The sequence below is a fragment of the Crocodylus siamensis genome, chromosome 8, assembly GCF_052110815.1.
Source record: "Crocodylus siamensis isolate JL-2025a chromosome 8, ASM5211081v1, whole genome shotgun sequence".
NCBI classification, from domain to species: Eukaryota; Metazoa; Chordata; order Crocodylia; family Crocodylidae; genus Crocodylus; species Crocodylus siamensis.
In genome coordinates, this window is record NC_143402.1 from 16696143 (window position 1) to 16714396 (window position 18254).

The following is an 18254-nucleotide window of genomic DNA, read 5'->3' on the forward strand; positions in this document are numbered from 1 at the left end:
TAAATAGCCTTGTGATGCCACGCAGCCACATCATCAGCATTTCGGGGAAGCATGGAAGGACAACTACCTCACAAGTGACTGACCTTACAAACCTCTCAATCGGGGAAAGCATTTCTTATAGGAATGCAAGGGCTAGCCATGGGGTGTGCCCACCTCGCATCCTCAGCAGGTAGGCTTCTCAGTCTGAGACCCAGTTTTCATCACCAAGGGCAGAAGTTTGTTAAAGGATCTTGTAAGTGAGCCACCAGTCCAAGATGCTGTGGCTTTGGTTGTTCTATTGCAAGAGCAAGATCTGATACAAGAAGGCAGACACACACCTAACGAGAGGAAAAGCTTCTGTTTTCTATGCAAGTCCACGAGGTTTTGTTTGCCACACTTTGCATCTGAGCTCAAGGCAGCTCCACGTGAAAGGGGAATTGTGTCTGACTCATCAAAATGGATCAAGATGTGCTGCTTTGCTCTTACACATATGATGGCTCTTTAAATCTGTTCCCATCCTATCCTCCCACCTCATCCTTACTTTTATGAAGCATGGAACCTGAGACACTGACGCTTGTTTTTCCTCCACAATTATGATTGCCCAAATCAAGTTGGAGTAGGCAGCTTCTAGTTTGGCATTTTAGTAATTGGATCTATCCCCCTCTCCTGGAGGGCTTGGAGAGAGCTAGATGGTGCTGCAGACTGTATGGCAGCACTATGGCATAGGGCAGAAGAAGTACAACTTCTCCCTCTGTGCCACTTTGCAGACTACCCAGAAGTTGAGTCTGGGTGTGCAGGTTTACGTGGGCATTATACCTGTGTACTACCCCTGGGCACAGATGGGTGGAGAATGAGCAGGGAGAAAGCAGTCTCTTGGTTCTGCTTCTACCCATGCACCAGTCAGCACAGCTGAACCTATATTGTATATGTCGCAGTTTGTTGCAGGCACAACCCACTATGCCCCTTCCTCACTCTCAGCAACTGGGTAGCAGAGAAGAAATCACAGAATCAGAGAGAAGTGGGACTGGAAGGGACCTCCAAGGCCATCTAGTCCAACCCCCTGCCGGAGGCAGGATCACCTTTGTCCAAACCATCTTATCTAAATCCACTGTTTATCGTCTTAGCAAAACTAAGCAGGAGAATGATTCTCAAATCCAGCCCTGAGTTACTGCAGCATACTCAGGGTTGTGTCAAAAGGGACAGCTTAGCTTATTGATGCAATAAAGATAACAAAATAGGCCTAGTCCAATCAGATAGGTCGCTCCTGGGGGACACGAGCTGTTAATGAAGTTTCTGAATTTGGCTGCCAAACCTATTTACATACTGATGACATTGAGATTAGCAATTAATCTACGTGCAGGTGTCATTGGCATGAGTTTGACCAAGGAGGCCGAGGCGCATTTGCATTTCCACCCATTTACCTAGAACCCAGGGTAGGATCATCCACTCAACGATGGTGGGCGGTGGTCCCTGCACATGGAGATCTGTCCTGACGATGTGCTGTGATGCCAGCAGGAGCATGAAGAGGAAGGTTAAGTAAGAACCGGTGTGGCAGATAAACTTTATAAATGGCTTTTTAATGAACAGTCCCAGCCTACTCTTAGGTGCAATCAAATACACCACAGATAGCACTGGAAATAGCAGTCCAATGGTGATGCAGGTCAAGAGTTTCACTGCCCAGTGTTTCCGCCTCCATCCTGGGAAGCCGTCATACCACAGCGTAGCTAGCAACTGCTGGCAGTTTGGCTGAGCAACAAACTGGAAAGAAAAAAGAAAAAGGAATGGATTAGAAGAATGAGGCTCCAAAAGAAGTGCTCCCTCTCCACATGCACAGAGGAAATCTTCCTCCTCCTGAGAGAGCTGCTGGTCTTCCCAGCAGGCTATGACCACACTCTTCCTACTAGGTACTTAGTGAGTACTTTGGCAGTGTAGGAGAAAGCCTTTTATAGGGACGGACCAATATTTTATTGCTCAAAGGGAAAATCCTGTGAGGAAAGAACAAGAATCGTCGTGCACTTTCATCCCAAACACAGCTGTAAGCCTGTAACGGAGCTAGTACTAAGCTCAGATCTCTGGACTGCCAGGCTACTGACAGCCCCAAAGCTGTCTTGCTCCTCCGAGCTGGCCATTAATCATCCTTCCAATCAGGGACAAGCACAAAATGAATGTGCCATCTCCAGAGCCTTCACCTGTCTTTAATGCAGTCTAGCAAAAGTGGGTAAACTGCACCCTAACTCTTGCACAGCTCTGCAAGTATATAGGATATAGAGCTTTTCTCAGCTGAACCACCCAATAAAGGGCTAGACACAGTCACATTCCCATGTCAGGGTTAAGATTTAGCAGAGAGTTAAAGTAACGACACATCCTACGTAGGATGCCTGGTGGTGTCACAGTTCCACTCCAGGCCAAGGTGCTTCTCGGGACAAAGCCATGGGCTATCAGTACGTAAGAGTGTGGGGGACAACTTTCCTGCCTCCCTTGGCTTCAGGAGCAGCTGTGCTCTGAGATGCCTCTTCTATTTGGAGTGCCCTTCAGCAGAGCAGTCCTTTGCCCTCTGGAAATCCTACTGCTACAGTTATGCAACTAAGAGTTCCTTGGAGTCACTTGGATTCCCAGACTTTTCCTTCACAAAAGGCTCGACTCAGCTTATTGGTAGCCTCAGCAGGCTCTAAACAGCATTAAAAAAAATGACTTGAAGGCCAAACAGGAAGGGGCCGAAGGGTAGCTGGGCTCTGCAAGCCTGCAAGAGCATGGGGGGTGGTGTCATTCATAGATTCATAGATGTTAGGGTTGAAAGGAACCTCAGTAGGTCATCATCTGGGTAGGAAAGAGCACTGGGGTCTGACGAGCCCAGCTAGGTGCTTGTCCAGTCTCCTCTTGAAGACCCCCAAGGTAGGGGAGAGCACCACCGCCCTTGGAAGACTATTCCAGATTCTGGCAACCCTTACTGTGAAGAAGGTCTTTTTGATGTTCAAAATAAATCTGCTGTCTGTCAATTTGTGGCCATTGTTCATAGTTACTCCAGGGGCTGCATTAATAAATAGAGCATCTCCTATTCCCTACTGCCCTCCCCTGATGAATTTATAGGCAGCCACAAGATCACCTCTCAGCCTTCTCTTGCAGAGGCTGAAGAGATTCAGGTCCCTCAGTCTCTCCTCGTAGGGCTTTGCCTGCAGGCCCTCAACCATACAAGTGGCCTCCTCTGAACCCTCTCAAGATTCTCCGTATCCCTCTTGAAGTGTGGCGCCCAGAACTGGACGCAGTACTCCAGCTGTGGCCTGACCAGAGCCACACAGGTGAAGCATCACCTCCCTGGACCTGTTTGTCATGCATCTGCTAATGCATGATAAAGTGCGATTAGCCTTGTTGATCGCTTTGTCACATTGACGACTCATGTTCATCTTGGAGTCAACTATGACTTCAAGATCCCTTTCCGCTGCTGGGCTGCTGAGAAGGTCCTCCCACAGCCTGTAAGTGTGTTGGTGGTTCTTTTTGCCCAGGTGCAGCACTTTGCACTTGTCTTTACTGAACTGCATCTTATTCTGTTCTGCCCATTTTTCCAACCTGTCCAGATCCGCCTAGATCCGTTCCTTATCCTCTAGTGTGTTAACTTTGCCCCATAATTTGGTTATCATCTGCAAACTTGGACAGGGTGCTCTCTATGCCCTTGTCCAAGTCACTGATGTCCAAGGCATTGAATAGTGCCGGTCCAAGGACTGAGTCTTGCGGGACTCCACTGTCCACATGTTTTCAGGTCAATACCGACCCATCCACCACCACTCTCCGGGTGCGACCCCTAAGCCAATTTGCCACCCGCCTGACCGTGTAATATCTCATTCATATTTCCATTTATGAAAATGGAATGAGATATTGTATCGAAGGCCTTCTTAAAGTCTAGGTAGATGACATCTATCTCAACTCCTGCGTCTAAGCATTTTGTGACCTGATCATAAAAAGAAACAAGGTTAGTCAGGCAGGATCTACCTGCAATGAACCTGTGTTGATTTCCTTTCAGCATTTAGTCATTGCTTTTGTGTAATGAGGCAGGTACATGAAAAAGTGCCTGGGGGCACTGTGGAATCTCCATCCTTGGAAGTTTTTAAGACCTGGCTAGACAAAGCCGTGGCTGGAATAATATAGTTGGGGATGGTCCTGCTTTGAACTAGATGACCTCCTGAGGTCCCCTCCAACCTTAATTTTTTATGATTCTATGATTCTAAGGGCTGGACACATGGCTAGGTAAGGTTCACCAGGGCAACATCAGCTTTCTTCTGGATGGGAGATTTGCAAGTGCTATCTGCCACTAAGTTGGGGAAAATATCTGAGATGAAGAGAGACTTCAGATCACAAAGCAAAAATTACACTTTAAAAGTTGGATCCCACTCTGGAAAAATAAAACAAAAATGGCACCATGAGATTCTACATTTATTATTGCTCAATGGCTTCAGGCCAGGGATGCACAGGTCACAAGCACAAAGATGGCAGGGTTAAAGCAACCTTTGGCGTTCAAAGTCAAACCAAGTTCTTTCTGGCTCCTGAATCAGCACCGATAATAGAGGTTCTGGTGCCTTCCATTATACTTAGGAAACCTTGCTGTGCTCAAACTATTTCAACTTTTTCAGGTCAGAACTGTCTTTTAAGGGCTCTGTTCCCAGACCCAAGTGCAGCTCATTGCAGACTGAAGCATAGCTTCTGATTTATTTGTCTTCATGATTTTTTCACCAACCAAAAAGACATGATCCCTAAACTACAGTTTATATAAAATACTCTTACTCCTGCAGAGCTGGGATTTTTCACAATGCTTTACCAGTTTTACATTCAACATAATGAAGAAAAGCTTTGACACGAGTTCAAAGCAAGTCATTCTACTGGTATATACCAGCAGGGTTTTGCTGTCAGAAAGCATCCTGGTGTAGTTAGACCAAGAAAATACTCTAGTGTGGATGTAGCTGTACCAAAATGCTGCACTGACAAAACCACACCTATAGCAGAGCTTTGAACGGCATAGTTTTTTGTCATACCTCTACCCAAAAGAGATAAGCCAATAGTGTTTTAAGTGTAAGAGATTTTATAAGAGATTGATTAGAAAGCAAACTCATTGTGGTAGCTACAGTATTCTTATGGATTACGCATGGGATTTATCTGCATTTAAAAGGTCTTTTAAAGTTAGAACTAAATTGACAACCTTCTTTCCAGTGAGGACAGAGCAGTTTCCCGAAGAGGAATAAGCCATCCTGAAGAAAGGACATTTTCTGAGACATCTGCAGCTCCATTAGAGAGAGTTTTTGCCTGAATAACTATTGTGTTTTGGGGTCTGATTTTTTTCACACTCCTAACTGACGTGGCTGTGTGGGCAAAAAACTTCTAAGTGTTTTGAGGGAGTGAGATTTGGGCTGTGTCTACACTGCAGATTTCTGCCAACATAGCTATGTTAGTCAAGGTGGGAAGAGAAATGATCTCTAACACACAGCTGTGCTGGCAGAAGCCCTTGTCTAGACACAATGACCAACGTACATAGTACTAACAGACCTCAGTATTTAGCAGTGGTATTAATTTCCAAGTGACATATGCCTTTAAGTTACATGTGCCTTTCTGAGACAGAGACAAGGATTTCTTAGGGTGATAACTTTTATTGAACCGACTGCACAGTTGGGGTAGAGTTAAAGAAGACGTTCTTCATCAGGTCGCAGGGACAGAGAAGTTTGTATTCTAGGAACTTCGTATTTTGTACCCAGAACTTTTCATAGGTTCTACAATTGCTCCACACAGGAGTTCAGAAATAACACAACAAAATAATTGTCATAATAAGCACCCACCCACGTTTTTAGCTATCAATTACCACCAAAACTACATAGTAACATTTGGCTCTTAAAGAATATTTTTCATCCATGGGCCTCAAAGCACCCTATAAAGATAAAGCACAGTCAGTCCCGTTTTGGACATGAGTCACGTGAGAAGAAAAAAGAGATGTTCAACACACCATGTCAGTGGCAGAACCACAATGAAAATCCAAGTCTCCTGAGCACACAAAGTATTACTATGAGTTTGTGAAAGTTGATTGCTTGTTTGACTCTTAATAATAACCCCAGAGAGCTGCTAGCAACCAAAAGCCAGCAGTGGTAAAAAGTGCTACTGGGAAATCTTTTTGTCAAGAGCTCACAAAATACTTGGGGACGTGACTTGGGAAACATACCTTGTTATTTACTGTTTAGGGATAAAAAATAAATATTAAATAAGAAACAACCCAACTTACAACTGCAAAATAATCCATTCCTCCTCTTCTGTAGCTTTTATGATGCTGTTCACTTTGAAACCCCACGTGGAGAGAAGTAATCAGACAGTAATGAATTATAGAAAGCAAATGAACTTGTACAAAAAATCAGACAGAATCTTTTTTGGAAGGACTTAATGCCAATAATATTTGTATGTATTTATGTAGGTTTTGGGCACATATCTTAGGCACTGAAACAGATTGCCCATATGAGAGATGGCTAAACTGTAGGATCAGGTAATGGAAAAGCATGCATTGACCAAACTAAGCAGTAATAAAAGTCCCCATAGGAGTATGGTGCATTATGAAGTGAGGCATATATTTGCTACTCAAGAGGCACATCTACAGGAGGTATTTACTGTAGAGCTCGCTGATCAGCTCCGCAGTAAACTTTGCAGCATCTACACATGTGCCCCTATTAAGGCACAGGAAACTAATAAACTCAAGTGTAAATACAAGTGCTACCCTGCTGCAGAGTTTTTTCATGAGCAGCAGCACACATGTAGATGCTGCCCTGCTCGCTGGGGCATGAGGGTGCTTAAGTGTGGGGGTTGCCTGCCAATTAGCCCCACGCTGATGCGCCCTTGTGCCCCAGCCAGCCCCCCCACAGTACGTGGAGCCGTGGGACCAGCCCCAGGCTGGCAGGCTAACCTCCAGGGCTCCCTGTCAGCCTGGGCTGCTCCAACCAGGCCCCACATGCTATGCATAACTAAATTCCAGAGCTGATTGCTCTCGAGTTAATTGCTCCCAGGCGCACCTTCAAACAGCATGTGCTCAAACAGCAGAGCAAAAAACTCTGGAGAAATGAGCTCCAGAGTTTATTCATATGCATGTGTGGACACACTCAAGCATTACCATAATAAACACGAATAAAATAATTTATGAGACACGGGTTGACAGTAGAGGATACCACAAAGCAAAATCAGAGAAAGTGAATTTGACTTTGAGTTGACTTTAGCACGTACATCACTCACTGGACAACAGGGATGATCAAAAGAAAACAGAGAGAGCCATTTCTCATGACCGGATAAACACTAGATTCAGGATTATAAAGAAGAAAAGAATAATTCAACAGAAATCTGACACTTTTCCATTTTCTGATTTCAGACAAGTCTAAACTACTTAAGCTGTGCTTCAAAGTGTGCATAATAGAAGAACTGGGAGGTACCTTGCCGTATTTTTTTATATTCTAGGGTTTAAACAATAATTTTGACCAGATGTTTTTGCATTCATTTACATGCCATGACTAGTGAAAGAGCTCTTCAGTGATGCTTTTATAAAAATATTACCTCTCTTTATTCTGTATAACAGAAAGCAGGAAGGAAGAATGAGTTTATATTTTCTGAATCAAACACAGAGCCACTAGAGAAATCAAAAGATTTTGTGATGTTTTGGTTGCTGAGCAACTTGCAGGCATCTCAGAATGCCTCCCTTTAGCCTAATAGCTCATTTTAAAAATCTACTCTGTTTTTTCTGTGTATCTGATGTTAGTTCTTCACAGGAAAGAAAAGTCATATAACATGCAAGAGAGCCTTTCAAAATCAGCTGAGCAAGAAAGGAGTTGCAACAAAAAGACATTAAATGTTCCAATCCAGCCCATCCCTAGCCTCACTAAATATGCTCTGAAAGGAATTTAGCACCAACAGAAACTTGTCCCCAAATGGCAGAAATTGTTTTAAGTCTTCTGCCAATACCAAGGCTGACCCTCTGTCGAGTTAAACAAACTCTTTACCGGTCAGGTACAGACATTCAAAAAGCCCAAGGTGGATTCAAACTTACTTACAGGGGTTTCTCTAAGTGGACTACATTAGTTTGGGAACGAACAGAACACAAGTTCATCCTTTCCGGGTCAGGGGGCAGAACGAATGCTGCTTGCACTGGCTGAGGCCAGCAGCTTGGGGGTAGGATCAAAAGGGGACCAAATGGCTATGGAAACTAAACTGTGCTAGCCCAGTGAGCTCTGGAAGACTTCAGAGCACTAATGCTAAAATAGTATTGCTGTAGCTTTAAGTTTCAAGTAGAGTTAGGTTTACAGCTGGTTGGAATATGAATTTCCATTTAGCAAGAAATGCTAGCATTCTAAAATGGTATTTTTTTCCATTCCAAATTGGAATAAGAAAGTAAGATAAGCACTCAGTGTACTAACGGAGAAAGAGTTGCTTTCAATATCCTTTGTGTTGTCCCTAACTCTTTTCTAGGATATTGAAAACAGCTATTCCTCTAATTAATACAGTGAATATTTACCTTACTTTCTTGTTCCAAGTATCACACTGCTTCATGACAATACAAATAGGAGACACACTGATCTAGGAGAGAAAGATATTTCAATCAGTACCAAATAGCAACACCTTTTATGATTTCAAAATAAGATCAAATAACATTTTGACATCACACTACGCTATGCCATAGGATGACATGATATGCAATGTGGCATTGTTCAGTACTACTAACGAGGCCATGAAATAACATAATAATATAAAAAATTAAATCCAAAATAAAATGCAGTTCTAAGTAAAAATTGGTTTTGAAATGAGACTTCAAATATTTTTCAAAAATTAAAAATCAAACTGATTTTGTCAAAATGCTATTTTCTAACAGAAAACTGTTTTAATGACTATTGTTCAATCAGTTTAGAAAGGATTATGGGGGGAAGAAGGAGAAGCAGCAGCAGCCATCTTTGTTCTAGTGATTAACACCGCAGAGAGCACTGCAGAAGTTCAACTAATAATGGACTAATGTTGTTTCTCAGTGTTAGTGAATGGTAATGGTTAATGGCCTTTATTACCCAGCTGATCAGTGAAGCAATTATTCCAGTAAATATTGCTGTGGAGTTGGAGAGTAAAATAAATAATTATACATACCTGTATATATACATGACTAAATAATAAAACAGCGGAGCTCTAGTAGACATTTAAAAAGGGAGTTGTCTGAAGCTGCATAATAATGCTTATCACTTAGGTGCTTCCACCCATAGACTTCAAAGTACTTTATCAAGTTGGGGAACCATTTATTATTTCCAGTTTACAAATGGACAAAATTCAGATCCAAAGAGATAAGATGATCTGTCCAACATTACAAAAGCCATTACAAATCATTACACAACACGTCAGTGCCAGTATGAAACTCACCTTCCCTGGACCCAAGTCCATTACCCTATTCACCAGATCCAGTTTTTCCTTTCCCCTGTAATCTCAATCATATACACAATTCCATTCTACTCTATAATCCTTCTGCATTTGCCAGAATTAGTACAAGTCAATATCCCATTCAGTATCATTTGGTATGACCATGTTGTATGTGACAAGTTCTGATATTGGCTAAGCTTTTCACAGCTAAAAGTACAAATTTAGAAAAACGAAAATTTCTCCAATTTTGTGTATGGTTCCAGAATTAATGACTGGTTCATCATTCCAGGCATTAGTTTGTTTATAATGGTGAGATTATGATGCACAGTTAGCAGGCTTCTTCAATAAATAACAGACAGGATATCAAGTATTCTTGTCTGGGGATTCGGTACTAATGGACTGTCCAGTCCCGTCTTCATTTTTCAAGACAGCTGGCAAGTATGACAGCTCTGTTATGTCCTAAAGACATGAGAGAGAATCCTCTGACACCTGCGTTAGTGAAAAGGGATATTCATGAAAAATGCTGTTTGCAGTGCATTCTTATTATGCATGAAAGTACGCATATAATGCTATTAAGTTTGCATTTGGTGCTGATATAACATTGACTTGAATTGCTTCCCCAGTGGAAAAAAAATGTGCGGGTGCATTCTGGTGAACAGAAGCTCAGAAAAAAAAGATCTTCATAGAATCACAGAAAATTAGGGCTGGAAGGGATCTCAGGTGGTCATCTAATCCACCCCCCTGCTCAAACCAGGACCATCCCCAACTAGATCATCCCAGCCAAAGCTATGTCTACCCAGGTCTTAAAAACCTCCAAAGATGGAGCTTCTACCACCTCCCTGGGTAACCTGTTCCAGTGTTTTCCCACCCTCCTGGTGAGAATTTTTTTCTGAATATCCAACCTAAACTTCTCTTGCACCAACTTGAGACCATTGCTCCTTGTTCTGTCATCTGTCACCACTGAGAACAGTGCAGCTCCATCCTCTTTCAAACCCCCCTTCAGGTAGTTGAAGGCTGCTATTAAATCCCCTCTCGGTCTCCTCTTCTCTAGACTAAATAAGCCCAGTTCCCTCTGTCTTTCTTCATAAGTCATGTCCCCCAGCCCCCAAAGCATTTTTGTTGCCCTCTGCTAGAGTCTCTCCAATTTGGCCACAACCTTGCTGTAGTGGGAGGTGGGGGAGGGTGGCATTACAAATCTCCCTCTGTCCATCCATTTGGTAGCATCTGTCCTCATCTGCTACAGAAGAATGGAGCTCAATTTGTGGGACACAGTGCAATACACTTTGGGGAAATTCCCTCATGTAGACAAAAAAAAATGTGCAGTTGTGACAGCAACGTAATTAGGGGTGGGAGCGCAGGGCACCAGCTTGGGCACCAATTCAGAGGGCATGAGAGAATGGCAGTCCCCAGGGAATCTGTGCCATGGCAGCAGCAGCCTGGGTGTGGGAAGCCTGTGCCTTTGCAGCAGCCCATGTGTGGGAAGGTAAGACTCTCAAGCACTCAGCATCCTCCACTCACCCCTCTCCCCCCTTACCCAGACCACCAACATTTCCAGTTACACCTCTGAATTTTGAGCAAGTCTCATCATTTCTCTGGGTCCCAGTTTTCCTATATTAAAACCAGGGCTGAAAATATTCCCTTACCCCATAAGGGAAGCCAGAAGCTTATTTACCATTTGGAAAGGACTTTGATGGTAGAAACTCCATCAGTCTTGTTTTTAACTTTCTGGTCTGAGTCCTCCTAGCTCCAATTTTTATATCACTTGGCCTACAGCTTCAATCAGCTATTACAGAATTTTATTCCTTTCATTCATCACATTCATGGTCACCTCTTTCTTTGCCGAAGAGAAACTTTTAAAGAGTACAGCTGCTGCTAGATGGATTTTTGGTCACTTCTAATCGTGTATATTCTGCTCCTTGCTACACAGAACTCTGTTTTGTGTCATCAATGCAAACAGCAAATACACAAATTCTCTCTTTTCCCAATAACAGCAAAGCGGTTCCTAATCTTTCACAATCAGAAGTCATTTAGGATTAGATCACAGATGAATTAAGAGACAAGTACCTAAGGGAGCAATTGAAATAGCCCTAAAGACATCATAATGTACGAGCAGAATATTGCTTAGAGTTTATTCAGATCACTATCAGGCCTGCCAATGGCCCACTCAGAATCTCTCTGACTCTTTGCTGTGCAAGTTAATTTTGAACATGCTTCATAGATGAATAAGCAATAATCTGTATATGCTGTACCTAATATTAATAAAAGGGGCCAAGTTCTGCTGTAAGCTATAGCACTTTCAGTGAAATTGGTCACTAATAGCAAAATCTATACAGTCCAGAAAATTAATCTGCATTCCCTTGTATGTCATTCCTAATTTGGTAAATCCAGGTCTCTGTAATAGCATTGTATTCTACAGTAACAATTCCAAACACAGCCATTTAGCTGCTGAGGTACTGCAGTGTCTGGGGGCTTTACTTTTATACTACATATTTTATAATAAGAGAAGTTAGTTTTGCTTTTAAAAGATTGAGTCTCATAAATTCTTGTGGTGCCATCTACAAGAGTCAACCCTAACTATAAACTGGGACTGCTGAGTGGTCACAATCAAACCCAGGGCCATCTACTTATTACTTGAACTCTATACTTAGCCCAGAACAATCAATTCACACCAGTCCTAATGTAAAGTGTTTATATCACTTTAAATAGTGAGCAGAATTATTTCAGTGAGGAGCTGGTCTCTTTGTAACAATAAAGCGTTCATTTTTCTTCTTTTAGAGCACAAAACACCCATTAAGTAAGAGTGGGCATGTCTACACATTCATTAATACACTTTAGGTAATGTGCATTAAATCTAGTACCTCCATTGTGAGGTATAGAAAAATGTGCATTAGCCTATTTTAATGCGCATAAGCTAAAGAGCATGGTTTTTTGTGCTGCTTTAATGTGCATTAAAATAGGCTAATGTGCATTAATGCACATGTGTAGACATGTCCAAAGTGTAAGTTTACGGTGAGTTTATGGTCCAACTTGCAAAACATTAGCTAATCCTGGCCTAGTCCTCAGAGAATGAGAGCGTGTTTGAAAAACTACCAGAGTTAAGAGCCAGGGGCTGTCTACGAGAGCTATGGATAGACATCCAAAGGCAGTATCTGACCCACACTGTAGTGCTATTTTGCACAAATAACTTTGTGGATGGAGCTTCTACAGGGACGTGCCTCCATTTTCCAGTTGGCTCTTATCACTCAGTTGGATCTTATCATTCTAATGTTGAATGCAGTAAAATGTTACTGTATTGTTCCAGTTAAAAGTCATCCCTGCATGTAAGTCAACTTTACGTTTTCAGGCTCAGTTTTAGGAAAATATTATCCCCCTGTATATAACTGTCAATAACTTGGTATTTTTATTGCATGCACAAAAATGCTACAAGGACAGAAGTCAACACTGTCAGTGGCCCAATTATAGGTCAACCCTGCATATAAACTGAGTGTGATTTTTATGGATCTAGTGAAAGAAAAAAATGGAGACTTGTAATCAGAACAAGGCAGTAAATACAACCCAATTCAGTGCTTCAAAATTCTGCAGTGGTGCTCACCCTGCTTACAGCAAGACAAAGCACATCTAGACCAAAGCAAAGTACTCTCACAGCAAGAAGAAAATAAATTTTATTGGAAAAGTAAAAGTTGGGAGGAGGGGAGAGGAAATGGCAAGGAAGAGAATGAGGAATAACAAATTCTATCAGTATCAGAGACAGGCAACATTCTTTCGGAAGATGTGGTATCTGTTATTAGACCAACTAAATAGTTGGAAAAAAGTTCCTTGGAAGCTTTTGGGCACAAACACCCTTCTACAGGTAGTGGGAGACTCTGCTGATGTTATGAGTTCTCTAAGGTAGAAAAGAAACTAAAGTAAACAAGAAGTCTGTGAAGATGCAAATGAGTGGAAGTCTGAAAACAAAGAGTAGAGGTAGGAGGGAGGGCACGGAGGGGAGGAAAAAGCGTGAAGGAAAACAAGTGGTTAGCTAACAGGTAGGTTACTTGGTATGTTAGATATCAGGCAGGTTGTAATGTGTCATGAATCCAATGACTGTATTTTTTGTATCCAGTAGACTTAGGAAGTGAAGTCCATGGGCTCATCCATAAATGGTATTTTGTAAGTTCCCTTTAAGGATTAGAAGTGAGAGATTGGAGAGGGAGTGATTGTCTTGTGAGAAGTGTGCCCCCACAGGTAATTGGATATTTTTGTCTTTGATGGATTTGCAGCGTTCGTTCATTCTGGTACACCCTTGTTGTTTGGTTTCTCCTATATATTTTCCATCAGGGCATTTGGTGCACTGGATGAGCTATGTAACATTTCTGGAGGTGCAGGTGTATGATCCAGGAACGGCAATGGTTCTGTTGTGGGCTGTAGTTACTGTGGGAGTGTTGGAGATGTGTTGGCAGGTTTTACATTTCTTGTCCTGACATGGTCTGGATCCATTTGGTGTGGTTTGGGTCATAGAAAGTTTGCTTCTGGAGATGAGTTTAGTGAGGTTTGGTGCTTGTTTAAAGGCTAGGATGGGTGGTTCTGGGAAGATCTCTTTAAGATTTGGGTCTTCTTCTAGTATGGGTTGCAATTGTTTAAGGATTTTCCATATAGGTTCCAGGGAAGGGTGATATGTCATAACTAATGATGTGCAATTCATGGGGATTTTCTTTTTCTACTGCAGCAATTCTTCACATGGCATCTGGGTGGCTCTTTCAAAAGTGCGATCTATCTGGAGGAGTGTCCTTTTTGGGTGAGTGTCTGGAAGAGTATCCTTGTCCCCCTCCCCTCCAGCTCTACCCTTTGTTTTCCAAATTTCTGCTCATTTTTTATCTTCACAGACTTCTTGTTTACCTCAGCTTCTTTTCTACCTTGGAGAACTTGTAACATCAGCAGAGTCTCCCATTGCCTGAAGAAGGGTGTTTGTGCCCAAAAGCTTTCAAAGAATTTTTTCCAACTATTTAGTTGGTCTAATAAAAGATATCACATCTAGCCACAGAACCTTGCCCACCTATGTCCTTAGACCAACCCAGCTACAACCAACAACCTGCAACAATTAGTCTCAGAGAAAATCCAAGTGGGAAATGGCAAGACTCATAAAACTCTGGTCCTAAAGCAGCCAGTGATAAAAGACGGAAATACCACATGGCCATAACTGCTATTTGCTACACAAAATCATTAAGCCCTGTCAGGTTGGTGCTTGTTGTAGAATTGCAATATCAGTCTCTTCAAACATACAGTGGTGCCATCAGGCAGACTAATAAAAAACAAGTCCTCATATTTTGTGGCACATTTCTTTTTTCACTTTGCCTCATTAACAACTGCAGAATTATTGGTATTCTGTAGGAGTGTGCGAAGCGGGCTGTATTTGATTCGGATTAGGCTCAATTTAGGGGACAGTGATTCAAAGAGTTGATTCCAATCACTGTCCCAATTTGATTTGGTTGAATCCGAATCTGAAGATTTGATGCTGATTCAGAGAATCAGTGATTTGGCCATAGACACAGCTTTAGATGTTTTTTCTACATACTTCGAAGTAGGAGGCATGGCTTGTGAATGCAGTGATGGTGAGACAGATGGAACGTCCCACAGGAGCATGGGGGGCCCCCCTGCATGCTCACTGGTGGACCTGGAAGTGGACCAGAAGTATTTCCAGTCCATTTCCAGGTGCACCGCTGAGCACATGGGGGACCCTCTGCACCCTCCTGGCTTAGCAATCGGCTAGGTGGGGGCACCCCAGAACCAGGAGGCACCAGTCACCAAGCTGGGGTGGGGGGAGGATCCCCCATGCGCTCCACAGCAGACCCAGAAGTGCTTCTGGTCCACTTCTGAGTCCACTGAGGAGTGCACTGGGGACCGCCCCCACACTACCATGGGACCCGCTATCCACCCCAGCATCTCAGCGTTCATGAGCCACATGGTACCTTGAGGTATGTAGAAAAAAACATTTAAAGCTGTGTCAATGTCTGAATCTTTGAATCTCTCCGAATCTTGATTCAGAGAGGGTCTCCTAATTCGATTTAGATTTGGCTGCCAGACTGAGCTGAATCTCTGCCAACTCAAATCAGTAACCAAAGTTTCACACGGCCCTAGTATTCTGTTGTTCGAATGTCAGCTGAGAAATGGAAACACTTTAGGTTAGTGCTTCCTGTTGTGAAATGCTTTCTGCAATAGAAAAGAGACAAAAGTGAAAGGAGAAAAGTGTGTGTGTGTGTGCATACACACACATATGCATGTATGTGTGAAACTGGAAAAAAATGGCTCCAGCTCAGCATCTAGGTATCTTAGGTATTCCTAAGAGATTATCTAATTTTCATCCAATAAACAGCAATTGAGCACCCCATCAGGTGCAATACTACTTCTCATATTGATGGTAGTGCTAACAACAAAATACCGATCCAAAGCCAGAAAAAACAACAGTCATTACTGCCATGAAGTCAACTGACAGGACCTATGGTACTGTTCAAGAAAGCCAAGGCCTTCCCAACTCACTTCCCAACTTCCTTCTGTTGGCTAATAATGCAAGCTGCAGGCTTTTTGTGAGCAAGCAGATGGCCTCATCTGATGTTGTTTCTTTACTCCTCTCTCTCAGTATTTTATTTGGAACTGACACGTGCATCTTTGCTCAGGGTTGCTTGCACATGAGGCACCCCCAGTGCTTTCTGGGACTAAACATAAACCAGCTGGAACATAGCAACTACCAAAATGCCACCAATGGCATCATGTTGGCAGAAGACAAGCCTCTGAGGGAACCTGGGGGACTGACCCAGCTCCCATTAAAGACAGTCAGCTTCCATGGGCTTAAATGAAGTTGGACTAGTTCCTCCAAGCAGGAGAAGTGTTTTGTATATGCATATTTTAGAAAAAAAGTTGGAAGCTTGTAGATTCTCTGTGCATTTAACCAAGCACTGCTAAGCACAAGCTTAAATTCATTCCTATTTAGCAAAGCATTCGAGTGTGCGCTTAGTTTCAGGCACATGCTTAAGTCCTAACGATGTCGGTGGGACTGAAGCCCATGCTTAAGTGTTTTGCTGATCAGGGAAGGCTGCTGAAGTGAGGCCCTGGGGACAAATCTCTAGTAAATACTCCACAGGAACTTTATTTGTCTGAGATAGAGCCTGGGCACAAGTACAGGACGAGGAGAGGAAGTAAGAACACCCATCTTGTTCAGTGATACTTTTAGCATTTATTTGAGCAGCCATTAGACAAGTAGTTTACAGAAAAATATGAACACAGCACCTATAATCACCAATTACAAATGCCATTTAGAACAACATCCCAAACTGGGAGGATGATCATGAGTCAATTTATTCTGCTTACTGACCCTCTTCCAGGCATGAGGCACTATGAATTATCATGTTTTCAATCACCATGTTGCCACAGAGCTTATCTTGATGATGATGAAGCTACACAGGCAATGACAGGAGTGGAGTCTTCAGTCCCAGGGTTTTATGGACTTCATAAGGCACTCTACTGACACCCTGCAGAAAAGTTGAAACCTACCCTAATCGGATTACAAAAGCACCACTTCTGTTATCAAGAGGAGACTCTACACAAAGAGTTTTACCGTTGATGTTAATTTCTTTGGGCATCTCTCAAACTGGAGTGTGTATTAGTATGATATAGCCTTCAAAATGATAACAGCAGCTTAACTGGAAAGACTGAGAGTGGGGATCCAGACCTTCAGACAAGATAAGACTGATGGATTTGTTTTTAAGGTATCACTGCGCTTCTCTATTCCATAATTCCCTCTGTTGTCTTTAGAAAGAAAATCAATCATGTCCCATACTCTAGTTTGTGTCCAAAGCGTCTCCTATCACCAACAGAGAGATTGATGGAGTCTATGGTGTTAAGAGAAATGACAAACCCACTATATCATTCCTGTATACTCTTTAATGGATGACAATTCCTTTTCATCCTTACATTTGTTTTCCTCTCTTTGCCCATGAGATCATTTACACCAGAGACAAAGGGCAAGAAAACATTAATTAAAGAGCCATTCTTCATTTTATTTCTAGTACCTATTAGCAGTAGTACAAGTCCTTCACCATCATATCAGTCTTGCATCCTTTCTCCTTATTTTTCCTGTGCAACAATAGTCAGAAATGATGGCTGCAGGGGAATGATGGTCTCCCACTGAGTTGTTCTGTTGCATTCCTGCAACGCTGGGACAACTGGGCAGCCCTACTCACTATTGGTGTTACATAAATAATGAATCATAGCAATGCTGTGTTTTTCCTTGAACAAACATGCAAGTTGGCTCTGTGAACCATCATAGCCTCTGCCTGTTTATCCTTCTCCTTCCTCCCTGTATTCTTATACTTGGGTGCCACAGGACCTAATCTTTTAATAAAATGTGTATGTGCAACAGCCTGCCTGATTTAAACACTCAGTTTTCAGGATGGTATGAGCAAAACAGTTAATTACAAACTGACATCATCAGAATCAACTGTGTGCATGTACCATGATGGGGTTTACAGAAACGTGAATTAGAAGAACAGCTTTGCACTTGATTATTTAAATATCTTACCCATAATGTTCATAGAGAGACCGGGTTATACTACAGCCCATCCTGTAATGTAAAAGCCCCAGAAATTTCCTTGTTGAATACTACTGCAAACCCTATTCAACTTATCTGTGGGGAGAGGGAAGAGAATTAAGCCCCTTAACTTTCCCCAGAAAAGGTTCAATGTGAACTGCCAGCAGAGCTTGATCCCTTCAGGCCATCCCACCAACACTTCTCAGCACTTCTTGGATAAACACAGGCAATCAAAAAGCCTGAGGCTGAATCAATTCAGTTTTTACAGGTTAATCTAAGCTGCATAGATTGAACTGACAAGCAAGTGAGCATTCACTTC

General features: G+C 42.5%; 1 protein-coding gene across 3 annotated transcripts in view; it reads right to left on the reverse strand.

The window, feature by feature from the left end:
* Positions 1–18254, reverse strand: part of TRPC5 (transient receptor potential cation channel subfamily C member 5) — a 168393-nt gene that overhangs the window by 58526 nt on the left and 91613 nt on the right. For all 3 annotated transcript variants that reach the window (XM_090060210.1, XM_090060209.1, XM_090060211.1), the window contains exon 4: positions 1401–1737. In XM_090060210.1, the coding sequence (XP_089916336.1) occupies positions 1401–1737 (337 nt within the window). The remainder of the gene's footprint in view (positions 1–1400; positions 1738–18254) is intronic.